Source organism: Stegostoma tigrinum, chromosome 18 (assembly GCF_030684315.1).
Source record: "Stegostoma tigrinum isolate sSteTig4 chromosome 18, sSteTig4.hap1, whole genome shotgun sequence".
Lineage (NCBI taxonomy): Eukaryota > Metazoa > Chordata > Chondrichthyes > Orectolobiformes > Stegostomatidae > Stegostoma > Stegostoma tigrinum.
This window is the reverse complement of record NC_081371.1, coordinates 23,973,328-24,001,118: the sequence shown is the minus strand read 5'-3', so window position 1 is coordinate 24,001,118 and position 27,791 is coordinate 23,973,328. Positions and strand designations below refer to the sequence as shown.

Sequence of the window (27,791 nt, the reverse complement as noted above, 5' to 3'; positions counted from 1 at the left end):
GGCACTAGCAGCAATACAAAGCGTGACGCCTAAGTTTCATGCCTGAAGTAACATCTCTGGTATACTGATGTACAGAAACGTCTCTGTTTTCAGCCCGGGCTTTCTCAGGGGTAAAATTGAATTTGTGGATCACAACAAGCAAACGTGCATTAGCACCAGTGTAGAAAATCCTCTCCATTTTTATCTAATAGTCCGTCTTTATCTAAATTCCAATGAAACCGTCATATTTGCTGTGCTTGCATATAACAGCTTACTTTTAATATAGCGTTCCCGTCACCTTGAAGTCTTGTACAGTAAGCCTTTTATTTTTACTCTGTTATAATAGAGAAAATGGGAGTGGCTGAATTGATTCATGAGAATCATTATAGAGCAGGTTTAATCTTTACAGTGGACTGAGTGCTTGAGAGTTCAGGATCTGTTCGAATCTGTACGATTCGTCGATGATTAATCAGACGACAGTTAATATTTGCTTGCTACCTCTGGGCAGTACTTCTTCAAGATATGACTACATATTTTAGTTACTCCTCTTCCTTTGCTGCAATCTCAAAGGAAAGATGTCATTCATCTAGAGGATTGTAAAGAGTTACTTTTTTGCGGGCAGTTAACTCCGGAGGTTGCGCAATAAGTTTATTTAAAAGAACAGTTCCAGTCCTAGTGATTATCTTTGAATAAATATTTGGTGCGTGCCCTCCTGAAGGAGTTGCTTATAAACGTGCACAGTTGTGCAGCTGGGTCTGAATTGCTATGTCTTCCGAGAAAGAAGCCCACTGGCTAAATAATTATGGATATATTGTAAGTATCAATCCTTTTCTGAAATAATGTCTTTTTCGTTATATTGTTAATATGATGATGTCCCAGTAAATATTAATGAAAAGTAACAAGAATCTTTCTGTTAATTGATGAAATATACAATTGTGGCTCACTCATACTTCTGAAATTAGCGGCTAGTTTTTTGTGCTCTTCGTCCAACTTTTTTTTATGTTAATATTGGAATCCATACATTTCGGTACATTCTCCGTGACGCTTTCTCAATTTGCCTGCCTGTTATGTACTGAATATGCTTAAGAAATCAGGACGATTTTCTGCTCGGTACAAAACCTTCAATCTTCCAACCCAATTTCCAATAAACCTACAAAATAATGTGGTGAATACTCAAAGCTAAACCCAACCATGAGGACATTGTTCACATACCAGTGATCAAGTCATAGGCCTTGTTTAATGTTGTCTTGAAGCTACAAATGTACAAAAGGAGCTTGTTCTCTCTCTAATGTTCAATGTTTAGGGAGGATTTAAACCAAAAAAAACTGCAATGCTTGTCAAAAAGCTTTTATTTTGTAATCGTGAACATGCTCAGAAAGGATCACTTCTTGAACTTCTGGTTAGGAAGTTCTTTCTGTGTCATTAAGGGGCCCTAACCCTAACCAAACCCTAATCCTGCATTTTCTTCTCAAACACCTCATGTGTGGTGATTATAGCAAGGTTAGCCAGGTTGACCTCATAGAATATGAGCTCCCTGATTAGTGCTGTTAATCTAGTCCAATTAGGGAGTCCTGGAGTGTCAGACATAGTGTTCAATCTGAGAGCTGGCTCAGTGTCAAGGACTCTCCATGTGTAAATAAAGGGTGACTTGGTGCTGGGATATTGTCCTCTGTGGAGTTATTTCAGTGGCAAGAGAAAAGCATGCTCCTGAAGAAATGCACGCATAACAGTCATCTTCGAGTTGGAGTAAGCACTGCTAGCATCATACCATTATTTGGGAAGCTTGACTCATTCAATGCTGCCGTCAAAGACTGGCACCCTGTATGTAGAAAGAATGCGGCTTTTTTTCTGGGCAAATGACATCAAGCCAATGAAACGGAATAAGTAATTCTCCTGACAGCTTGTGAACCTGCAGCTTTTTCGGTTATTAGGAGCCTCAATTTCTCAGAGAAGTTAGAAACCAGAAACTGAAACTTCCAAGAATTGACAGATTTAGTTAAGGAATGCTACAACCAAAAGCCTCCTCTAATTCTGAGACACTATTGGTTTTACTTAGCAATTCAAGAACGAGGGGAATCCAAATCAAGATTTTTGAATAGGTTAAGACAACTGGCAGAGCCATGTGACTTTAGTTTGACCCCCTTCATGAGATACTGAGAGACCATTTGGTATGTGGGATTAATGATATAACCGTGAAAAAGCACCTAATAGCTGAAGACCAACTGAACTTCAAACAGGCACTATAGCTGACTTTACCATTGGAAATGCAGCAAGTGGAGCATATGAGTTGCATATGAGATGGAAGTGGATACACTTGCCAGGGTAACTGAACTTGGACAATTGCATAGCCTCACTCAGGACATATCCTGAACAGAGAGACTCTGGGTCAGCCCACAGCAAAGCCCCAAAGCAAAGCCAAGCCTCGGCCAAATGGCAAGCCATTGTAGTTGCTGCCGGGATGTGGACTCAAGACAGTGTAAGAGTCCCATTCGAACTAAATGGAGTAAGAGAACTCACAGGCTGGCATCCAGGAGAGTGCACACCCTGGAATGCCCACCTACATCTGGTTTAGAACAGTTAAATTGCTTAGAAACATCCAAATCAGAATCAGTCAAAATAAACATCTGATGAAATGGTCACCTGGTTCCAGTGGAGGTCGATACTAGTACAGCCATTTTGATGATTACAGAATCAGTCTTTAACAAAATTCACACCGAACTGCAACCCTTAAGATCACACAACACCTGAGCTACACTGAGAACCTACATCAGAGAAGCCAGTTCTGAGGAAGGGTCACCGGACCCGAAATGTTAACTCTGTTTTTTTCCTTCACAGATGCTGCCAGACCTGCTGAGCTTTTCCAGCAACTTGGTTTTTGTTCAGAGAAATTTTACAGACTAAGGGTACAACTTTGGCTCTTGTCCCTTATGAGAAGTAGTCGGTTCAGTTATCGCTGATTGTAGTAAAAGGTTTGGTCTCAATCTTGTTGGAGCGAAATTGGTTGAAAAAGGTTCACCTGGATTGGGGCAACATTTTTTGATTAGGAAATGGCTGTCTGAGTGAAGTCCTAGTTTAAAAACCCAAACATTTTCAGGAAGGTCCAGGGACTATTGCTGGAGCCAAGGCCACCTTGCGTGTTGACCAGGAAACAATTCTATGATTCTGCGAGGCCCGCTCAGCACCATTTGCCTTATGGGCAAAAGTAGAGGCAGAAATCAGAGGCTGGAAATGGAAGGAATAATTGAACCAGTCCAGTTTGCAGAATGGACAGCACTGCTTGTACTGATTGTGAAGTCTGATGTATCGGTTCGCCTTTGTGGGTATTTTAAACAAACAATGAACCAATACCAAATCCCTCATATAGAGGATTTATATGCAAAGCTGGCATTGGGACTATCCTTCACAAAGCTGGACATGAGCCATGTGGACTTGTAATTCCCAGGAGTATGTTACAATTATTACCTATAAGAGTTTGTACCAATATACATGGCTGGCATTTGGGGTATTGTCAGCCTGTGCAATTTTTCAGCAGATGATGGAGAACATTATAAAAGATCTACTCCTTGTTGCCATTTACCTAGATGTTATGCTATTAACAGGGAAGACAATTAAGGAGGGCTTAGGGAACCTAGCCATAGACCTTAGACATTTCTTCCAGGTAAGTAAATGCCTCAGAAGGGAAAAATGTGTGTTCCAGGTACCCAAAGAAACCTACTTGGGCTACAGAGTTGACAAGACTAGATTGCACCAGGTGGAAGAGAAAATGAGGGCGATCAACTCCCATGTCTGTACTGGACCTTAGGTCTTTCCTTCGGCTGGTGAATTATTATGGAAAGCTCATACATAACCTGGCCTCCATCCTGGCACCTTTACATCAACTCTCGTAAAAGGGTCCGCCTTGGAAATGGTCACAAAGCCAAGCCATAGCTTTCAGGGAAGTGAAGAACCAGCAATCATCCTCTAAGGTGGTAGCACACTATATCTCAGGTGAAATTTGGTGTTGACATGCAATGCCTCCCCATACGATATCAGGGTAGTTGTTAGGTCATAGTTGGCCCAATGGAGCGAAACACACAATTACCTATGCACCTAGGACTTTAGCTAATGCAGAGATTAAATACACACAGGTAGAGAACAAAGGTTTGGTGGTTATTTTGGAATCAGGCAGTTCCACCGATACCTTTATGGGTGTAAATTTGTGATGATGACGGACCACAGATGCCTGCTAGGTCTACTTAAAGAGGACAAGGCAGTTCCACCTGTAGCTTTAGGCCTAATTCAATATTGGGCTCTAATACTATGTATGTATAATTACAAGTTGGAACGACATCTGGGAGGCCAAGTAGCAAATCATGATGCATTGAGCCGCCTCCCACTGACAGGTACATCACTGGTGCTACGCACCACTGAAACAGTCCCGAATGGGTTTTAAGTTTTCTGGCCACAGGTCTAATCACACCTGATAAAATCAGACGTTGGACACAGAAAGATCCAGTCCTGGCAAAACTGAAACAGCTGGTGGTGATGGAGAAACCAAAGGGTCATCACAACCAGAACTGAAACCTTTTTTGGACCCAGGAAGACCAGATCACAGCAGAGGATGGCATTTTATTACAGGCAACAAAAGTAATTATCTTGAACAAAGGTCGCTGCCAGTTACTGGCTGAACTCCACCCGGGTCATTCAGGGCTTTCATAAATGAAGGTGTTGATGAGAAGTTATGTCTGGTGGTCAGAATTGGATGCTAACATAGCTGTAGGTGGGGCAGTGCCTAGAATGTAAACAAGAACAAAAATTACTGCAAGCAGATCTACTACAATCATGACATTGGCCAGGTAAATCCTGGACATGGTTACGCATTGAGCTTATGGAAAGACCTGCGTAGTCAATGTTCTTAGATATTGTGGATGCCCACTCAAAGTTGCTGGACATGCATAGAGTTCATTTGTCAAACATGGGGATGACGATCGAAAAACTTCACACATCTTGTGCAATACATGGACTCCTGGAAGTGTTGGTCACAGATAATCATTTACCAGCAGGGAATTTGAATAGCTCCTAAAGTCGAAAGGAATTCGACATTTAAGGACAGTTCCATACCATCCATCAGGGAATTTGTAGGAATGTTCACTTTTTGTTATTATTTAGAATGAAGACGAATTCACTCATCAAACAAGTACAATGGAGAAGAATGAGGACAGCAGATTGTCTTCATCGAAGGAGAACGGGAACAAGATGACATATTATGTCACTGATGTTCCTCCTTGGTATTTATGCATACTTCTTGGCACTCAGGTAAGAAACAGAGAGAGACAACAAGAACCAAAACACAGAAACGTTATATTGCACCTTTCATGGCCTCAGCCTTATTGTGACTGTATTGTGTACCATCTATAGGTAAACTGTAGCAATGTGTTAAAGCCATTCTGCCAGCAACGGACCCAAACCTTGACTTCTGGCACCATGTATGACAAGACTCCCAAATGGAGAGGAAAACATTCACCTCCAAATCCCCTCTAGTCACACACCATCCTGATTCAGGCTGATTTCATTGTTGCTGCTTTAAAACCCTGGAATTCCCTCTGAACTGTTGGCGTACAGACACCAAACCAACTGAAACCATCACCTTTACAAGGATTACTGGTCCTTGTAAGATAAGTCTTGCCAATAATTTCCACGTCTTAACAATTAACTTTTAAAAATATGTCACAATGTGCTTCACAACTATTAAATACTTTCAAAATATAGCTACTGTTGTCATAGATACAAACACAGCATCCTATTTATGATAACACAGTGTGGAGCTGGATGAACACAGTAGGCAAGGCAGCATCAGAGGAACTGGAAAGCTGACGTTTCGGGTTGGGACCATTTTTCAGAAATGGGGGAAGGGAAGGGGCTCAAATAAATAGAGTGGGGGGCAGGGGTGGTGATAGCAGGTGGATAGTGGTAGGTGGGAGAGAAGACTGACAGGTCAAGGAGGCAGGGATGAATCTAGTAAAGGTGACTGTAGGTAGGAAATGGGGATGGGTCAGTGAGGTGGGAGGTGCCAGTAGGTGGGAGACAAGATGGACAGGTCAAAGAGGCAGGGATGAGAAGGGGGCTGGTCTTGGGATGAGGTCGGGGGTGGGGAGATTTTGAAGCTTGTAAAGTCCACATTGAGACCATTGGATTGTAAGCTTCCATGGTGGAATATGAGGTGCTGCTCCTCCAGTTTCCAGGTGGCATTGTTGTGACTCTGGAGGAGGCCCAGGATAGATATTTCGCCCAGGGAGTGGGAGCAGGAGTTGAAGTGGTTCGCAACTGGGAGGTGTTGTCATTTGTCGTAAACCGTGTGTAGGTGCTCTACAAAGCAATCTCCGAACCTCAGTTTGGTCTCCCCAATGTAGAAGACGCCACATCAGGAACAGTGGATACATTAGACCACATTAGCAGATGTGCAGGTGGACACCTGTTTACTGTGGAAGGCTTTTTTGGGGCCTTGGACGGAGGTGGGAGTGGGGGGCGGTGTATGGCAGGTGTAGCATCTCCTGCGGTTGCAGGAAAAGGTGTCGGGGTGGTGGGGCTGGAGGGAAGTGTGGAGTGGACACGGGAGTCACAGAGAGAGCGGTCCCTCCGGAGGGCAGATAAGGGTGGGGAGGGAAATATATCCTTCGTAGTGGGGTCAGATTGCAGGTGGCGGAAGTGGCAGGGAATGATGCGTTGAATCCGGAGGTTAATGGTGGTACATGAGGACACAGGGAATTCTCTCTTTGTTTTTATTGTGGGGAGGGGGTGTGAGGGCAGAGGTGTGGGCAACGTGAGACGTGCAGTGGAGGGCATTTTTAACAACTGAAGGGGGAAATTGTGGTCCTTGAAAAAGGAGGAAATCTGGGAGTGTCCGGGAGTGGAACGCCTCATCTCGAGAGCTGATGCGGCAGAGGTGAAGGAATTGGGAATAGGGGATGGAATTTTGCAGGAAGGTGGGTGGGAGCAGGTGTATTCTAGGTAGCTGTGGGAGTCGGTGGGCTTGAAATAGATATCAGTTTCGATGTGGTTACCAGAGATGGAGACAGAGAGGTCCAGGAAGGAGAAACAGGTGTTAGAGATGGTCCAGATGCACTTAAGGTTGGGTTGGGAAGGTGTTAATAAAAGTGGACGAACTGTTCAAACTCCTCATAGGACCATGAGGCGCCACTGACACATTCATCGATGTAACGGAGGAAGAGATGGGGGATAGGGCCAGTGTAGCTTTGGAAGAGGGATTGTTCCATGCATCCTGCAAAGTGGTAGGCATAGCTTTGGCCCATGTGGGTGCCTATGGCCACCCCCTTTGTCTGAAGGATGTGGGAGGAATTGAAGGAGAAGTTGTTAAGGGTGAGGACGAGTTCGGCTAGGCGGATGAGCGTGTCAGTGGAGGGGGACTGGTCGGTCCTGTGGGACAGGAAGAAACGGAGGGCTTTTAGGTCATCTGTATGGGGAATGCAAGTATATGAGGATTGGATGTCCTTGGTGAAGATGAGGTGTTGGGGTCCAGGGAATCTGAAGTCTTGGAGGAGTTGGAGGGCAATGGTGATGTCCCGGATGTAGGTGGGAAGTTCCTGGACCGGGGGGAGAAAATGAAATCAAGATAAATGGAACTAAGTTCGGTGGGGCAGGAGCAGGCAAAGACAATAGGTCAGCCAGGGCAGTTGGGTTTGTCGATTTTGGGAAGGAGGTAGAAACGGGCAGTGCGGGAATGGGGAATGATGCGGTTGGAGGCTGTGGGTGGGAGGTCACCTGAGGTGATGAGGTAATGGATGGAATGGGAGTTGATGTTTTGGTGGTCGGGGTGGGGTCATGATCATGGGGGAGTAGGAGGAGGCGTCAGGGAGTTGGTACTTGGCCTCGGCAATGTAAAGTTCAGTATATAGCTAACTTAAATAAAATCATTTTGGTAACCTTCCCCTCATGTTTTTGGTTGAGAATGCTAGGACATCATCTGTCACTAGATGTTTTAGATTTATTTAAAATTTTGCGAACAGTTCACTAGTCCTTCAATCCTGCACTAAAATACCAGCCACTGATGCCACTGCATCATGCACAGAATGCCATGGCAGAACTCTGAAAGAAAACATAACAGAAAAAGAAAAGTAAGAAAGAGAAAATTAAATGGAGAGGAGACACAATGAAAGCTGGTTGTTCAATGACCAGGGCTCAATGGTCAAACCTATTCAGTTCTCTTTCCTCTCTTTGAACATTTCAGAGATAGGAGAGAAGAAAGTAAGAGCTCCAAATCCACAAATAATGCAGTGACATTTTACAGTATTTGTTAATAAACAGGGAAAATAAAGGTTTGTTTTGCAAATTTTACAAGCGACAATGTTCCTTTGATACTAATATGCAAGAAGCAAAATAAGTTAGAACACAGTCATCAATGGCAATTTTCAAGAACCTTGTGAAGGAGCCTGTTTAAAACTCTTTGTTTTGGAATACCAGCTGTTAGCAATGATTCTACTTGCCAGTCACTTCTCCTTAAGAACCACTTTTTGTTTCTCTACATGTTGCATTGCTACCTCATTTTGATGAGGTCATCCTCTTAGTCATTTAATTTCTCATACCTTTCATTCTATCATGGACATTCCCTTCCCATCACGCATTGAAATTTACCAGTATTCTGTGCTTTCATTTTCAGGATCCATTATATTTTGCTTCTGAGTAAAATTCTATTTGTCATGACATTCCCTCCAGCATTATCTGACTGCTTTGGGCGGTACTGTAGCCATCCCCATCCTTCTGTCTCGGGAGCTCTGTTTACAACATGACCACATCACACAGAGCAAGCTGATCAGCACCATCTTCTTTGTCTCAGGAATATGCACGCTGCTTCAAGTTCTTTTTGGGGTCAGGTGAGACAGCAACACATTTCAATTTTCAAACTTTGTCAATAATCAAAATTAACTTTTGTCTATATTTATGACAGAACTTTCGTAAAATATGGCATAGTGACCATCAGTCTTAGACTGTTAGAATGTTGCAGTGTTAGCGTTTATATCTTCGGAGGCTAGAATACAAAAAGATGATAAGTTAAGCTCCAACTGTACAAAGCTCTAGTCTTGAAACAATGAGCTCAGTTCTGGGCACCATACCTCAGGATAATGTATTAGTCTTAGAGCTTCAGGTTGAGTGGAATATAGCCTGGATTCCAGATCTTTTATTCGAAAGTGAGATTAATTGCCCAAAATGTAAAAGGTTGAGTTGTAATTTAATTGAGGTGTTCAAGTTATAAAGGGAACCATATAGATTTAATAAAAGGAAATCCTACTTCTGTTAGAAAATCAGTTCAGCACTACAGGACGTAATCCAAAAGAAAGATACAACTTCAAGCAGAGAAGTTAGCAAAACAGCACTTCATGTAAAGAAGTGTGGAACTGTCTGTCACAAAACAAAGCAGATGCTACCTCAATTAATAACTTAAATCTGAGATTCATGACATTTTGTGACACAAACATATAATTAGAAGTGGAGGGAGTCAGGCTGAATTTAAGACAAAATCAGTCAGTATCTCCCTGAGTTGTGAAACAGGCTAACTGACCCATTCCTTTTCCCATTATCCTAGCAGGGATGGTCAGAACAATTTCAAAGTACACAATGGCAAGCAATTAAGCATTTTCCCATCAGTGCTGATATCTTTAAAAATCTGTTTATCCTTTTGTGACTCGATATCAATATCAGTCATTTACAACCAATGATCAATTGCAGTATCAGCAAGTTAGAGGGTGTGCCCTAGCTCAGCTAGTCCAAGAATAATTACTGAGCATCTAAGTTGTACTGAAATGATTGTCGGAGTGCTTGATTTGCTTGAGTTCAGATATTTTATGACTTGCTGGTATTGGCTGTGAAATTTATGGATCTCTTGCATTCCCCATGTAGTTTTGGTGGGCACAGGTGATGTGCCAATGGTGCACTTGTTAACTTTAAATAAAACAGGGTCAGCTGTAAATGTTTTTTGAGACCCAACAGAAATACTTACTCTGGGATCAATTTTTTAGGCTATTGTATAACATCAGCTTCCATTAAAAATTGCATGAATTTGTGGCACCTACTGTAACAAGGAGAGTTGACCAATTTGCTGTTTGTTTCAGGTTGCCAATTCTTCAAGGAGGGACATTTGCTTTCCTAACTCCGACCATAGCCATGCTGTCTTTGCCTCAGTATAAATGCCCAGAGTGGACCTACAACAAGACACTAGTCAATGCCAGTGATCCAATCTTTATTGAAGTTTGGCAGACACGCATACGTGAGGTACTTCTAAACACAGAATCCATTTTTCAGGAGATTGTCTGGCCACAGTGCATTAGTGACCTTTCATTTTTAGCACCTGGCTTGACTGTAGTCCATATTGATAAGCTAAAAGCTTTCTTTTGCAGTAATGGTTCTGTCTATGAGGAGAGTGGCAGATTTAACCTAGTTCCTACTGGGGACAGTAAAGAACTGCAGATGCTGGAAGCCAGAGTCAATAGATGTGAAACTGGAAAAGCACAGCAGGTTAGACTGCATCGGAAGAGCTTGAAAGTCAATGTTTTGGGCCGAAATCCTGGCAAGGGATTTGCTGTCCGACCTGTTGAGCCTTTCGGCTTTCCATCTATTCACTCTATTTACTTATTAGGCACCTAACAAACTAAACTACCTAAGAGATAACTCTTAAGACTCTGATGGCCAAATCTGTTGAAAGATTTTTGACTCTGACACCTCTCTCTCTGTCCAAAAAATCAGAGACCAAACATCAGTCCAAGCTGTTGTTGCCTACGTTTTCAGAGTGTGAAATATGGTATGTATATTTTTGATAGCTTTTGACCTGGGATCCCCTATCCCCATAGTAACCAAGCCACATAAGAATTTGAAGAAAGTCAGACGACCCTCTTCATTCCTCCATTTTATGTTAAAGATACTGTCCAAAATATAATCACCTTAATATTAACAATTTATTATGAAATAATGCTAATTAAGTTTATTTTTGATTTTCATTTTTAGAATGGCCTTGCTTAGTTTTTTGTCCTACAAGAGCAACCATGTATTCATACTGAAGTCTTAATATCCATCAGCAAAACATATCCTTCTTCATAGGTCCACAATATATATCAGTGACAAAGAAGACAAGTATTCTTGTCTTTTACAGCTATGAACAGAAATTCATTTTCATGGAAGATCTACATTTTTGGTTTCTTTTTAAATGGCTCAGGTTCCCCACTCACCATTATTGCTTCACATCCTAGTTTGTAATGTCACTCAGCTGCTGCTTACACTGTGGATTAACCTCTAGACCCACACATCCAGAATGTCGCTGCTTTCAACTATGTGCCACTGGAGGTCACTTCTGTGGTTGCAGTTTGGTTTGGAGTGCCTGGTCAGCCTGCATTGCTCAGATATTGAATGAGTCGGGGGAGCATAAGACCATAAGTCATAGGAGTGGAAGTAAGGCCATTTGGCCCATCAAGTCCACTCCACCATTTAAATCATGGCTGATGGGCATTTCAATTCCACTTCCCTGCACTCTCTCCGTAGCCCTTGATTCCTTGTGAGATCTAGAATTTGTCGATCTTTGCTTTGAAGGCATCTAACGTCCCAGCCTCCACTGCACTCCATGGCAATGAATTCCACAGGCCCACCACTCTCTGGCTGAAGAAATGTCATCTCATTTCTGTTTTAAATTTACCCCCTCTAATTCTAAGGCTGTGCCCACGGGTCCTAGTCTCCCCGCCTAACAGAAACAACTTCCTAGCTTCCCCCTTTCTAAGCCATACATTATTTGGTAAGTTTCTATTAGATCTTCCCTCAACCTTCTAAATGCTCATGAGTACAATCCCAGGATCCTTAGCCGTTCATCATATGTTAAACCTACCATTCCAGGGATCATTCATGTGAAACTCCGCTGGATACACTCCAGGGCTAGTATGTCCTTCCTGAGGTGTGGGGCCCAAAATTGGACACAGTATTCTAAATGGGGCCTAACTAGAGCTTTTCAAAGCCTCAGAAGCACATCGCTACTTTTATATTCCAACTCCCTTGAGATAAACGACAACATTACATTTATTTTCTTAATCACGGACTCTACCTGTAAGTTAACCTTTAGAGAATCCTGGACCAACACTCCCAGATCCCTTTGTACTTCTGCTTTACGAATTTTCTCACCATTTAGAAAATAGTCCATAGCTGTATTCTGTTTTCCAAAGAGCAAAACCTCACATTTGCTCACATTGAATTTCATCAGCCATTTCCTGGGCCACTCTCCTAAACTGTCTAAATCTTTCTGCAGCTTCCCCACCTCCTCAGTACGACCTGCCTGTTGACCTATCTTCGTATCATCAGCAAACTTCGCCAGAATGCCCCCAGTCCCTTCATCAAGATCATTAAGATATAAGGTGAACAGCTGCGGCCCCAACACTGAACCTTGTGGGACACCACTCATCACCGGTTGCCATTCCGAAAAAGAGCCTTTTATCCCAACTCTCTGCCATCTGTCAGATAGCCAATCCTCCATCCAAGCCAGTAGCTCACCTCGAATGCCATGGGTCCTCACCTTGCTCAGCAGCATCCCGTGAGGCACTGTATCAATGGCCTTTTGGAAGTCTAGATAGATAACATCTACTGGGTTTCCCTGGTCTAACATACTTGTTACCTCGTCAAAGAATTCTAACAGGTTTGTCAGGCACAACCTCCCCTTACTAAATCCATGCTTGTTCTAATCTGACCCTGCACTTCCAGGAATTTAGAAATCTCATCCTTGACAATGGATTCTAGAATTTTCCCAATTACTGAGGTTAGGCTAATCGGCCTATAATTTTCCATCTTTTGTCTTGATCCTTTCTTAAACAAAGGGGTTACAACAGCAATTTTCCAATCACCTGGCACTTTCCTGACTCCAGTGACTTTTGAAAGATCACGACCAAAGCCTCTGCTATTTTCTCAGCCACCTCCCTCAGAACTCTAGGATGTAGCCCATCAGGGCCAGGAGATTTATCAATTTTTAGACCTTTTAACTTTTCTAGCACTTTCTCTTTTGTAATGCCTACCATACTCAACTCTGCCCCCTGACCCTCCCTAATTGTTGGCATACTACCCATGTCTTCCACTGTGAAGACTGACGCAAAGTACCTATTAAGTTCTTCAGCTATTTCCTTATCTCCCATCACTAGCCTTCACTATCAATTTGGAGCAGCCCAATGTCTACTTTTGCCTCTCGTTTATTTCTTATGTATTGAAAGAAGTTTGTGCTATCATTTCTAGTATTACTGGCTAGCCTACCTTCATATTTGATCCTCTCCTTCCTTATTTCTCTCTTTGTTATCCTCTGTTTGTTTTTGTAGCCTTCCCAATCTTCTGATTTCCCAGTGCTCTTGGCCACTTTATAGGCTGTCTCTTTTTCTTTGATATATTTCCTGACTTCCTTTGTCAGCCATGGCTGTCTAATCCCACTCTGGATTTCTTTCTTTTCTTTGGGACGAACCTCTGTTCTGTGTCCTCAATTACGCCTTGAAACTCCTGCCATTGTTGTTCTACTATCTTCCCCGCTAAGCTCTGCTTCCAGTCGATTTCCGTCAGTTCCTCTCTCGTGCCCCTGTAATTACCTTTATTTAACTGTAACACCATTACATCCGATTTTGCCTTCTCGCTTTCAAACTGCAGACTGAACTCTACCATATTATGATCGCTACCTCCTAAGTGTTCCCTTACTTTAAGGTCTTTTATGAAGTCTGGCTCATTACATAGCACTAAGTCCAGAATAGCCTGCTCCCTTGTGGGCTCCATCACAAGCTGTTCCAAAAAGCCATCCTGCAAACATTCCATGAATTCCCTTTCTTTGGATCCACCAGCAACCCTTTTCACCCAATCCGCCTGCATATTGAAGTCCCCCATGATCACCGTGACCTTGCCTTTCTGACATGCCCTATCTATTTCCCGGTGCATCTTGCGCCCCCTGGTCCTGATCACTGTTAGGAGGTCAGTACATAACTCCCATTATGGTTTTTTTTGCCTTTGTGATTCCTTAACTCCACACAGACTCCGCATCCTCTGACCCTATGTCATTCAGTGCCATAGATTTAATTTCATACTTAACAAGGCAACCCCACCCTCTCTGCCCGCCTCCCTGTCTTTTCGATATGCTGTGAATCCTTGGATGTTTCACTGCCAGTCCTGAACTCCCTGAATCCCTCTGTGATGCCTCCCAAATCATAATCATTCAAGATGATTTGTGCTGTTAATTCATCTACTTTGTTGCGAATACTACAAGAATTTAGATAAAGTGTCTTAATGCTAACTTTCTTATCATTATTAGAGAGATTGGAAATCCTAAGATGTCTTAAACTACCCTCCCTTTTTGCTGTATTCCTAGTCTGCCTCGCGCTTAAACCCACCTGTACACATGGTATCCTGTTGCTAATCTTTCCATTTAACTCCATACTCCCTGTCTCTTTCACTTTCCCTTCTGCCCGACTCAGAAGTTTAAAGTCCTACTGACCACCCTATTTATCCTTTTCGCTAGAACACTGGTTCCAGATCGGTTCAGGTGGAGACCGTCCCAACGGTACAGATCCCCCCGATTCCAAAACTGATGCTAATGCCCCATGAAATGGAATTCCTCTTTCCCACACCAATCCCTTAGCCACGTGTTTACTTCCTTAACTTTCTTCCCCCTATGCCAATTAGCACGTGGCTTAGGCAGTAATCCGGAGATTATGACCCTTGAGGACCTGTACTTCAATTTCTTTCCTAGTGCTTGATAATCCCTGAACAGGCCCTCTACCCCTAGCTTTGCCTATGTTGTTAGTCCCAACGTGGACCACAACAACTGGATAGTCATGTCCCCATAAACTTTCTTTGTCCTGCACAGGCCTATTTGATGATCAGCTGAAGAACAAAATGCTGCAGATATACAATTATTGGGCAATGGAGCAGGGATAACTGAGCTGCTCTTGGAGGGATCTTGCATGGACACAATGGGCTGAATAGCTGCCTATATTCTAGTACTGTAATATATTGGTTACATGCATCAGTTCCAGTTAAATTCCTTATTGGTTTGTATTCACTCTCAGCTGGTTAAAATCCAAGACAAAAATAACACTGACTTTGCTTGTGGAACTTCAGCATGTTGATGACAATGTCATCTCTGCTGTCTCGCAAGAGAATCTTTAAGCTTTGCTGAACACATTTGCAGAAGCGTACCAAAACACTGTCTCAGCTGCTACCTGTAGAAGGCTCAATACTTTACCAACCTGTGCCAAGTCAAATTCTGGTCAATCCCTCCATTAATATCAATGGAAAACTGTCCCCTCAAGAATTGGAACAATTCTCTTGGTTGGGAAGCTACCTCGCACCTAAAGTTGGCATCGAAGCGGAGATTCAAAATCACATCCAATCTGTGAGCATGACCTTCAGGTGCCTAAGGATGAAATTCTGCAATGACTGTAGCACTTCTGCCGATACCAAGCTTGTGTATCAGGCAGTCAGCCTTCCATCTCTTCTATATGGCTCCAAAATGTCAACAATGTACAGATAATAGACAATAGGTGCAGGAATACGCCATTCAGCCCTTCGAGTCAGCACCACCATTCATTATGATCATGGCTGATCATCCACAATCAGTATCCTGTTCCTGCCTTATCCCCATAACCCTTGCTTACACAATCTTTAAGAGCTGTATCTCTCTCTTTCTTGAAACTATCCAGAGACTTGGCCTCCACAGCCTTCTGGGGTAGACCATTCCAATATATCCACCACTGTCTGGGTGAAGAAGTTTCTCCTCAACTCTGTTCTAAATGGCCTACCTCTTATTTTTAAACTGTGTCCTCTGGTTCTGGACTCCCCATCAACGGAAACATACTTCCTGCCATTCTGGGAATTGACCTTGTGAACCTACGCTGCACTCCCTCAATAGCCAGAATGTCCTTCCTCAAATTTGGAGACCAAAACTGCACACAATACTCTAGGTGTGGTCTCACCGGGGCCCTGTACAGCTGCAGAAGGACCTCCTTGCTCCTATACTCAATTCCTCTTGTTATGAAGGCCAGCATGCCACTAGCTTTCTTCACTGCCTGCTGTACCTGCATGTTTGCTTTCATTGACTGATGTACAAGAACACCTAGTTCGCGTTGAACTTCCCCTTTACCTAACTTGACACTATTTAGATAGTAATCTGCCTTCCTGTTCTTGCCACCAAAGTGGATAACCACACATTTATCCACATTAAACTGCATCTGCCATGCATCCATCCACTTACCTAGCCTGTCCAAGTCACCCTGTATTCTCATAACATCCTCCTCACATTTCACCCTGCCACCCAGCTTTGTGTCATCAGCAAATTTGCTAATATTACTTTTAATGCCTTCGTCTATATCATTAATGTATATTGTAAACAGCTGTGGTCCCAGCACCAAACCTTGTGGAACCCCACTGCCCTGCCATTCCAAAAGGGACCCGTTTATTACTAGTCTTTGCTTCCTGTCAGCCAGCCAATTTTCAATCTAAGCCAGTATTTTGCCCCCAGTACTATGTACCCTAATTTTGTTCACTAATCTCCTATGTGGGACTTTATCAAAGGCTTTCTGAAAGTCCAGGTATACTACATCCACTGGCTGTCCCTTGTCCATCTTCATAGTACATCCTCAAAAAATTCCAGAAGATTAGTCAAGCACGATTTCCCCTTCGTAAATCCATGCTGACTCTGACGTATCCTGTTACTGCTATCCAAATGAGCTGTAATCTCATCTTTTATAATTGACTCCAGCATCTTTCCCACCACTGACGTCAGGCGAACCGGTCTATAATTTCCTGTTTTCTCTCTCCCTCCTTTCTTCAAAAGTGGGACATTAGCCACCTTCCAATCCTCAGGAACTGGTCCTGAATCAATAGAACATTGGAAGATAATTACCAATGCACCCACGATTTCTAGAGCCACTTCCTTAAGTACCCTGGGATGCAGACCATCAGGTCCCGGGGACTTATCAGCCTTCAGACCTAACAGTCTATCCAACACCATTTCCTGCCTAATATAAATACCCTTCAGTTCGTCCATTACCCTAGGTCCTTCAGCCACTATTGCATTTGGGAGATTGCTTGTGTCTTCCCTAGTGAAGACGGATCCAAAGTACCTTTTCAACTCTTCTGCCATTTCCTTGTTCCCCATCATAAATTCATCCGTTTCTGACTTCAAGGGCCCAATTTTAGTCTTAGCCATTTGTTTTCTTTTCACATACCTAAAAAAGCTTTTACTATCCCCCTTTATAGTTTTGGCCAGTGTGCCTTCGTACCTCATTTTTTCTCCACATAATGCCTTTTTAGTTATCCTCTGTTGCTCTTTAAAACTTTCCCAGTCCTCCGGCTTCCCGCTCATCTTTGCTATGTTATACTTTTTCTCTTTTATCTTTATAGTCCTTAACTTCCCTCATCAGCCACGACCGCCCCTGCCTCCAATTGGGATCTTTCTTCCTCTTTGGAATGAACTGATCCTGCACCTTCTGCATTATATCCAGGAATACCTGCATTGTGTAGATGCCACCTCAAGGCACTTGAGAAGTACCATCGATGTTGTTTGAGATGGATTCTCCACATCAGCTGAGGGGATAGGCACAGTAACATCAGAGTCCTGGAAGCAGCTAACAGCACCGGCATCAAGGCCATGATCATCTGAAACTAATTCTGCTAGGCCAGCCATGTGCTTATGATGCCTGAGTTCTGATTGCCAAGGAAGGCACTCAGGAGGATCAAAGGAAACATTACAAAGACTCCTTGAAGACTTCCTTCAAGACATGCAACAGAAATGGCAGTGCATGGGAGACCCTTATTCGGAGAAACTGATGTCGAGGAACTTGTTGTATGAAGGGACACGATTCTTTGAGAACATTCATCGATGAGAGGAAGTATAGAAAAGGAATGCCAGCAAACTCAATGCCAAGGACTAATGCCCTCTCCTGGAAACACAAACAAATGTGTGGTTGGAGATATGGCTCTAGGATCAGGCTCATTAGGCACACAAGGACCCACAGGAATTTCCAGGGTAGATAATCATACATGTTAGCTAGTGAGTGCCAATGACAATGACAATTGTCACCATAGAACTTACTTTACCCTGCGATGACAGTCCGTCCAGACCAACTGAAACATGAAGCAACAAACTGGTAAAGTCTGACAAAAACATATGCTTTTCTCTCGCAATCTGACTTGCAGAAGTGGAAGCCACACAGGGACATGACGATCAATGCGCACACAGTGAAACAATGCGGTGTGGCAGTGAGATCAGCCATCAAAAACATACACAGCATGGGAATGTGGAGGGGGTGAAGAGATCAACTGGCAGACACTCTGTGATCAACCTAGAGATCCTGATTTGTATGCTGGATGTCATGTTTCTGAAGAGGGTTTCACTTCATCTACCACTATCGGCAATTAATCTAACCCCATATCTTGAAGAAGATTAATTGTGTTCTTGGTTTCATCAGACAACAAGGTTAAGACTTCCACATGGGGCACAAAATGCTGTAATTGTGATCTTGTCTTTTCTGATAACAAATGCATTTTAAGCTATTATTTCATCAAAGGTACAACCTCTGGTTTTAGATTTTCTACAGTCTTCAGTTATTTTTAAATTGACTCATGGGATATGGGTGTTGCTGACTGGCCAGTATTTATTGCCCATCTCTAGCTGCCCATAAGCAGATGGCGGTGAGCTGTCTTCTCGAATCACTGCAGCTAGTTCTGTATGAATTTGCACTATAGATGGAGGAGTGAAGCAGCTTGTGACATTTATGCTATTTTACCTCATCCAGTGTCCCAAACCACAAGCTTATAATCATTTTCCCCATTAATCTTTACTTGACAAAATGCTTATTTATTGAACCACGAGATTTTTACAATGTCTGAAGAATGTGAAGGCTTGGTCTTAATGAGGTTACTTTAAAACATTACATTTTTCTGTGAGTTCAGCTGAAAGTAATTTATTTTGTGTGGCATTTCATACTTTTCGACTCAACATGAAATACGAAGTGTAAGCAGAAAGCATATTTCCTGTTCCATTTCTCCAGTCAATAAATAGAATGATGTGTATTTGTGTGACATTGTTCGTGAGCACCCGAAACCTTATGGAATGCTATTGATTTTTGAAATACACGACTGCGGTAGTCAAGATGTGAATCTGATTTGTGTATAGTAAGATTCCATAAATGGTGTTCTGATCATGACCAGGCAATCTGTTTTTGTGATGTTTATTAAAGGGTAAATATCAGTCTGGACACCAGAATAACTCACCTGCTGTTCTTCAAATAGAATCATATCCAACCGACCAAACATGTGGGTGAGACTTTGGTTGAAAGATGACATGCCTGACAATGCTGCACTCCCTCAGCACTTCACTGGAGTCCATCCTTGATTCTTGTACTCAGGTCCTAGTGTGCGATTTGATTCCAGAGCTTTTCAGAGGCGAGAGTGTTCCCAACTGATCTTCTCATGAAGATTGAATTAATGATTCTCAGAATGTTGGAAATTCACTTTTCATGTATTTTAAATACAGTCATGGTAATCTGATAATCCTATTCTTTGCAGATCCAGGGAGCAGTCATGGTGGCAGCCTGTTTCCAAATAGTTGTGGGATTTTCTGGTTTAATTGGAATTTTGATGCGGTACATTGGTCCTTTAACAATTGCTCCAACCATCTCCCTGATTGGATTGGCTTTATTTGATTCAGTTGGAAACGATGCAGGGATCCACTGGGGCATTTCAGGCATGTAAGTGATTGTTACTATTATTAAAAAGAAAGGCAATATTACTTTGTGCAATCACTTCTTAGAAAGTTTGTTACTGGTGAAATGATAAATATTAATTTGTATCAACAGAAACAGTAACTGTAAATAGCAGAAATGGATATTAACTAAAGTATTTATGACAAGGATGACATATTTATTACTAGAAATGTAGACAATGGCTGCAAATAGGTAATAAATACCTGGTTAAGTTTTTCATTCTAGCATGCAATATAGGACTTGCATCCCTATGGCCATACTAGTCTGAAGATGCGCAATCCCACCTGCTTTTGGAAGCTAAGCAAATCCAGGCCTGGCTAATAACTGAATGGAAGCTCACCTGGCAATATCAGGTGGGATAGGCTTTGCCCCTTCTGTGGGACAGTGATAGTGTCCCTACCCCTTGATCAGGAGCCCTGGCTTTAAGTACCGTCTGCTTCAGAGGTGTATAATAATTGGTTGATTAGAAAAATAGTTGAACAAAAAACTTAAGGAAAAAATTACAGGACTTGCTCGAACATTAGCATGAATATAGGCTAGAGTAAGCATACACAGAATAATAAATACAGGGACTAACTAATGAATTCTATTACTAAGTGATGCTATAATGTGGTAGGCTGTAACTATTTACAACAAATAATAATGCAATATTGAAACCTCTTACGCAGCATAAAAAGCAATTGTGAAAGTGTATTTTGTTAACGGTGTTAAAGTTGATAATTTGGTTCAAGTGGTAACTTGGTGGAGATGGCAAAGGAGATAAAGTTTATGATTCTGGGTATTTTTTTCTCTACCATAGCTGCTGATAGTTGTTTTTCTTTCATTCCTCCAAAAGTAACTTATTGTTACTTTACTGATTTACACTAGATTGACATGCTAACGAATAAATTTAATCAGTTCAGTTCAAACAAAAACAAGTACATAGGCAAACAAACAAATAAATAAGAAACAGACAGACATGGCCGTGTAGCATCTGAGAGTTTGTGGAAAGAATTATGATCCCAGGCTGTCTGTGGTAATTAGCTGCAGCTTGAAGAACCTTGAGTGGTGACATTGGAAACAAGATGCAAACATTAGCAAGCATCAGCGACAGAAAGAGTTCCTTGGAGAACCAAAAGAACTGCGGATGCTGTAAATCAGGAACAAAAACAAAGTTGCTGGAAAAGCTCAGCAACTCTGGCAGCATCTGTGGAGGAGAAAACAGAGTTAACGTTTTGGGTCCAGTTCTGAGGAAGGGTCACCGGACCCGAAACGTTAAGTCTGTTTTCTCGCGCAGATGCTGCCAGACCTGCTGAGTTTTTCCAGCAACTTTGTTTTTGTTCCTTGGAGATATTTTCTATCAACATATACAGAGATGTTATGACACATTTCCGGAGCAGGTGGGACTTGAATCTAGGCCTCTTGGCTCAGAGGTAGGAACATTATCACTGTGCACTTTGTTTCAGGAGGTAGTGAAATCCTTATGTTAATTAGAAGAGTTGGTCAATGATCAGGAATGAGAGAGTGTCACTGCAGGCCAGGCAGGGATGGGGATTCAGGATATGATAATGGAGGATCCTCAGCCATTGACTTTGCCCATCAGGCTCATGGTTCTTGCTATTTAACACAATCTGCCTTTTGCAAATCTATGCTGGTTCTCCTTAATTAACTCCAACCTCTCTAAGGGCTTGTTGATATATTTCCCCGATTAAGGATTCCAAAGTCATACTCACCACTGATGACAACCTAATTATCCAGTTGTTGCTGGAACTGTCCTTTCACTCTTGTTGATTAAGGATGCCACATTTGCGACTCTGCAATCCCATTGCACTTCCACCATTCCCCCACCACTCAACGTCTAGGAAGATTGAAAAATTAAAGGAAAACTGTATTCAACCTCTCCACTTCCATTTCATTTAGCAACCTGGGATGCAAATTATCTGGATGTAGAGACTTTTCTACCCTAAGCATACTTTCCAATTGCTCTTCTCTTTCAATTTTCACAATCTCCATTGCCTTCACCATTTCCGAATCTACCTATACTTTATCACATCCTCTTCTTTGGTAAACACTGACATAAGTATTAAGTATTGTAGCCTTGTCCTTCTCTTGATAATTTTTTCACCCTTTATGTCCCTAACATGGTCTATTCCACCTCTAACTGCTATTTGTTTGGAAAATACATATGTTTCTGGACTTCAAGTATGCGAATAAAAAAACTGCAAGATATTGAGCTGTTTGGACACTTACTAGAATAAAGAGAATTTATTGCCTCTAATTGTTGGAATTTCTGCCTTTAGAAGAGGTTGTGGGTCCTCTGGGCTGATGTTTGCCTAGGAAATCTGGCTGGATTTGATTTCTGCTTCAAAGGGTGGTCAGAAAGGAAAAAGAAAGATTCAGCAATAAAGCTGCAAGATCTCTCTTTCTCTTTCTACAGTTAAAGTAATTGGAAACCTGATAAAGTTTCTATATCTCAGTATTTTCAATGACTTTGATGTCCTCAGAAGCTGAACTGTGACCATTTTACAAAGCACTGGAATCAACTTGGTTTCCATCTGAATCATTGTTTGCTTTGAAAGTGTTCCATTGGTGCATGTTGTCAGCAACTCAGTTTTGTCAACAAGAAGCGTGAAGAACTGTGAGAATTCATTCGTCTCCACCTTTTGTTTTACAAGACCATTGGCTAATAAGGATGGGTTGAATTTTACCAAAAATGTCAGCTTTTGGGGGAGTTTCATGGAAGATTTGTCTCTGAGGCCTCTGGCAAGTTCTCTTATGCAATTTTATATTGTTCACCTCATTATGCTCCATGCCTCTACGGCAACACTGTTGTGCCCCCCAATGTTGGAACTATTCTCTGCTGCCAGGAGTTTCATGGATTCCTGTCATCTGCACAATATTTAAAATCAGGTCAATTATTGCAAGTCAGGAACCACCCTTCACAGTTGCAGATGTGGAAATTACCTGTAAATGGACAACAGTGGCAAGCTGGCACCTCAATTTAGTGGCAGGACCCCAGGATTCCTTTTAAATGGAGTGGTTGGACCACCACAGCACACCAAGACATCAGATCAGTCCAGCCTAGTCCGAACTTGCCACTTGAGTCAGTGCAGTATCTACAGGATGGAAGAATGCCCAGCAATGCAAATGTAAGTGGCACCATCTTCTATCTGATACTTGACTGTAACTCCGCTTTTCAACCTACCTCCCACCAAAGCCTATGGTCCACCACTGTCAGAACTGCATGCAGCATCTTCCCGCTCTTGCTCTTACCCACCCCAATGCTACACCACAACCCGGTGTGGTCTGTGTGCGGCCTACTCACTCATTCAGGATGCCCCACCACTTGCCCCCCACCTGCACCAGCATTACATCTGTGCCAGCCACTTGCATCTCATCCAATCCCTCCTTTGGTTTCAGTCCAGAAGAAAACAGCATAAAGCCAGGGAGAGAGCCAAGACAGGGATGGTACATGAGATCCATCTCCTAACCCACTGCCAGCAGCAGAGTTTTCCCTAGTAGGGGAAGAGTAGACCTCCATGTCCTGGCTACCAAGTAAAATTCAGTGACAGTTGTTATGCTGCTGTCCCATGACCAGCACTGAGAATGTATACTCGACAAGTACCAGCGGCATTTGCACGTCTTTGCCATAAAGAGACCAGCCTCTCAGGACATCAGCTTCTTCCCCTCCTCTGAGGAAGAAGCCATAGATCCCTCAGAGGAAGCACCAACAAGACTGTCTCCTGCAGACTTCATCAGCTCAGGTACTTTACATGAAGTAGAATTAGGAGCACATTCAAGTATGCTCACTGAAGAAGAAATGAACAGGTCACTGGCACTCAGAGGACTTGCAAAGATCAGGTACCTGCTTGGCCTCTGGTAGGTGAAGACCCCCATGGTACTGTTCGTTAGCAACTTCGTCCATGTGCACAAACAGAGACAGGAGCAGCAGGCAGTTTTGACAGAGGCACTCAGGAAGCAGACTTAAAGTTTGGAGGACTCCCCCCCACCCCCTCCCCCAAGCACTATCTGTGCTGTGCTGCCTCTTGCATGTAAGTGTCTGGCTGCCTCCATGGACAGATTGGTGGCTGCCATGGACAACCAGGCCCAACACACTCAGTGTCAGCAGGATATACGTACAGACCTGCTTCTAATTCCTTCATCCATTAATGCTCAGCACTAACAGCAGTGTGTCAGGGGGACAAGGGACCTTGACACCATCACCCCTTCAACAAATCTGTGCAGGACAGAAGGCAGAAAGGTGTAAGGAAAGTGAGGAGCCAGTGATGCGAAAGGTGTAAGGAAGGTGAGGAGCCAGTGATGCGAAAGGTGTAAGGAAAGTGAGGAGCCAGTGATGCGAAAGGTGTAAGGAAGGTGAGGAGCCAGTGATGTGAAGGTGTAAGGAAGGTGAGGAGCCAGGGATGTGAAAGGTGTAAGGAAGGTGAGGAGCCAGTGATGTGAAAGGTGTAAGGAAGGTGAGGACCCAGGGATGTGAAAGGTGTAAGGAAGGTGAGGAGCCAGGGATGTGAAAGGTGTAACGAAGGTGAGGAGCCAGTGATGTGAAAGCACCTCTGAGAAAGCCCAGGAACTTTTCCTCAGGCCAGAAGGAAGGTCCTGAAAAGATGGAAGTGATGTCTGGAGGCCTCAATGTTCCCATTGTTATAAGATGGAAATCGTCAGGCAGATTGCTGAAAGTTTCAAGATTTATCAGGATACAGACGGTCATTACAAAGAAATGATCCCTGACTGAGAGTATGACAGACCGAGTTGAAGTTCTGACTGAAGCAGACAAACACTGTTACAGTGCAGGGCAAGTAAACTGAGAGTTACAGGGAGCTCCTGCTGACAGGGAAAGTAACTCATTGCTTCCCCAGTCAGACAAAAAAACCATTAGTTATACTTCAAGATAAAGAGGCCACTCACTGGTGGAACAGGAATCTTCAGCATGACTTCCACAGACACAAGCAGCTTCAGAAAAGTACTTTGAAATCCTCAAAAAAATGATCTAAGCATTGTCATTCATATGCTCAAGATCGGGGCAAAGGACTGTAATTTATACTTTTTGCCACATGGGATTCTCCTAATGAGTCAACTGCTTTGTCCTTTTTGAATTAGTTTATGGTTTTGAGACAAGGGGACCTCAGAAACTAATGAAAGAAGTGTTTTAAGGACTGAAGGACGAGTCCTCTGTGTTACACTTGTTTCATGTTTAAGTTTACAGACACCTTCAGGATAGCTCTTGAACACCTTACACAAACCATTGTGAAATAAGACCTAGCTCTGAGGAGTCTCCATGTTGCTCAAGACCAAACAGTACCTGAGAGCACAACCAATGGGCTCCAGCCACATTCATCTCTCATCCATGGACATTGGCATCTGATACTTGCTGGCCAGTCATGACCATCATGGTACCTCTCTTGCAAGACACCAAGGAATCAGAGAACTGCATTGCAAGGTCCACTAGCAACTAGCATTAAAAAGTTGCTGCAGGTCATTTCGTGCACATGGGTCACCCTTGTTGGAATTGAGGAGACTACACTCAGGGCTGCTAATTTGTTCTCATAACACTCACTCACTTTACATTTACCTGCTATGTTCACGGCACCCATGTCTGTCTTGCCTTGCCAGTTTGTATGTTAGTGCTTCAGCCAGATCCAAAGGCTATCAATACCTCTGTACTGTCAGCTCTTTGTGAAGTCGGGTTGTCAGTAGGAATCCGCCCACGGTGCGGCTCGGCTGGGAGATTTTGACATGTAGCACACTGAGATGTCAGTTTAACATCTAACAATTGTGCCAGCTCCCTGCATAGCAAACACACTGCATATTTACTCAACCAAATGGCTGTGTCTGAAAGTGGATGGGGACCCGTCCTCAGCCCAGATAAAGGAGGTTCCAGTACCATTAGTCACATGCACAGCCCACACATGGTGCAGGGGCTTGGTCAATGTCAGTTTTCAGCCATGGACATCATGGTAAGGTGATGAGTCTGACTAAAGTCCAGGAAGTGGGCAGTGAGCAGTGGTCAAGGCCAGCAGTCAGGAGGATTATGGACTGTCAGTCAGGGGGCTGCAAACATGGTCAGTCATGTCTAGGTGTCACTTAGTGAAGTCAGTCAAAGGTCTGGAGAGAATATACAGTCTTGGGGATGGTTAAGGAGGATGCAAAGGAGGGTGGGTGTCGGGTCTGTAAAGTCAGCAGGGTGGTGGTCAGGGTTCGGGGAGTCAAGGTTGTGGATGAGGGAAAGCAAAGACAATTGTGGAAGTGGGAACACAAAAGGTGATTGTGGAAAATTCAGCGTATTTGGTTGGGGGTGGGTGTGGAACAACATCAGAGGGCATGGTAGGCTAGAGGTGGAGGATTATTGGCAGTGACCACCACCATGGTTTCCATGAGGGGAGCAAGGTGGGGGGGCATCATTAAGGATTAATGCCAAGGTTTGGGGACAGCGAGGACTGATGTAGGTGAAGCTCAATGTTGAGCGTCTCCACAATAAGGGAATGGTGGAAAGAGGTTGGGATAGTCTAAGGAGAAAGGGGACGTGGTGGCTTTGGTGCTGAGGTGGTGGAGAAGTATACCCAGTGCTGTGTCCATCACAAACTCCATTTCCTGTCTTCATTTTCCGTTCTCTAGATGCACAAATGTGGCTGGAAAATGGCTGGGACAGAGTGGGGGTGGGTGGAGTCAGCACCATTTTGACGGATGAAAGCATGGGATCCACATCTGCTGGATTGGAGAACATTAAAGAGCCAAATACATGAAGCATGCATTTGCAAACTCTACCTACATTTCATTTGAAATGTTTCTTTGCAGATATGCAATGCACACAGAATGAATGTGTGTATGCATTAGTTATTGGTCAAATGCAGATTATACCATGCCACTGGGGCTAGTTAAATGAGTATTGACATTTCAATGATGCATAAGAACCTTTCAAGGAACTTCCAAGGCTGCTGTGAGACAAGGGGATATTGCTGCATCATACATCATGTCAGTATGATAGTGGGCTCTAATCAATTCATTGGTGGGTGAAATAGTCAAAGGTCTGAGATGGGAAGGGGGCTGGAGAGGAGCAGGCATACCCTCTTTCATGTAATGTGTTGGTCACTCAGCCACTGGGGCATTTTCATCAAGTTGCTGTGACACCATGCTGTGGTGGTACAGACAGCGGAGCTGCTAAAGATATGGTTGGTGAGGGATTGGGGGGGAGCGGGGTCACCCGTCTATTCCGGACAGACTGTGCTGCATCATCTTGATGTGTTGCACTCTGCACAACTGGAGGCGATGTGACAGATGCTAAGCAATGGGGGGGAAGGGGAATTGGAACAGTCTTCTGAAGAGGAGTATGAAGACATTCAGCTGAAGAAGCCCTTCATGTGGCTGACAGAGCTCAGTTGTATTGTTTCCTACAATGAGGGAGGACCTGTAGATGTGAGCTGGATTAAAAGCCCATCGTGGATTGTTAAGGTCAAGACATCTGCATTTGGTTCACATTGTAGGTCTGAGCTGCAGCTTGTATTCATTTTCTTTGTGCCCCTTCTTGCTCATGTTTGCACTTGTCTGAATGCTTGTCTACATATCTTGTTGCTTGTTGGACAATGACTAGATATGGGTGACCATTGGGAATTGGTGAAAGAGTGGTAAGGATGAAGAAATAGTCCTCACAGAGGATGTACCCAAGAAAAAGTAAAGTATGTGGCTTAGTAGTTAAACAGTGACAATGATGAAAGAATGGAGTTGAAAGTATGAGGAAGTTTTTTGTTCGTTTCGTCAATAACTGGGCCAGCATTTATTGCCTAGGGTGGGGCTTGGCAGGGTCATTTTGACATGTAACACACAGAGAAGTCAGTTTAACATCTAACAATTGTGCCAGCTCCCTGTGTAGCAAACACATTGCATATTTATTCAACCAAACGGCTGTGTCAGAAAGTGGATGGGCACCAGTCCTCAGCTCAGATAAAGGGGGTTCCAATACCATTAGTCATGTGTACATTGTGCAGGAGCTTGGTCAGTGTCAGTTTGCAACCATGGACATCATGGTGAGGCGATGAGTCTGACTGAAATGCGGGCTGTGGGCAGTGGTCA

At 43.2% G+C, this 27,791-nt stretch overlaps 1 protein-coding gene across 3 annotated transcripts in view; it reads left to right on the top strand.

Annotated features, from left to right (window-relative positions):
• The first annotated feature begins 488 nt into the window (after positions 1 to 488).
• Positions 489 to 27,791, top strand: part of slc23a4 (solute carrier family 23 member 4) — a 40,243-nt gene continuing 12,940 nt past the window's right edge. For 2 of the 3 annotated variants that reach the window (XM_048549158.2, XM_048549155.2), the window contains exons 1-5: positions 489 to 792; positions 5,128 to 5,274; positions 8,689 to 8,846; positions 10,083 to 10,242; positions 19,534 to 19,715. In XM_048549158.2, coding sequence (XP_048405115.1) covers positions 745 to 792; positions 5,128 to 5,274; positions 8,689 to 8,846; positions 10,083 to 10,242; positions 19,534 to 19,715 — 695 coding nt within the window. In that variant the 5' untranslated portion in view covers positions 489 to 744. The remainder of the gene's footprint in view (positions 793 to 5,127; positions 5,275 to 8,688; positions 8,847 to 10,082; positions 10,243 to 19,533; positions 19,716 to 27,791) is intronic. The other variant, XM_048549157.2, reaches the window with a different exon arrangement.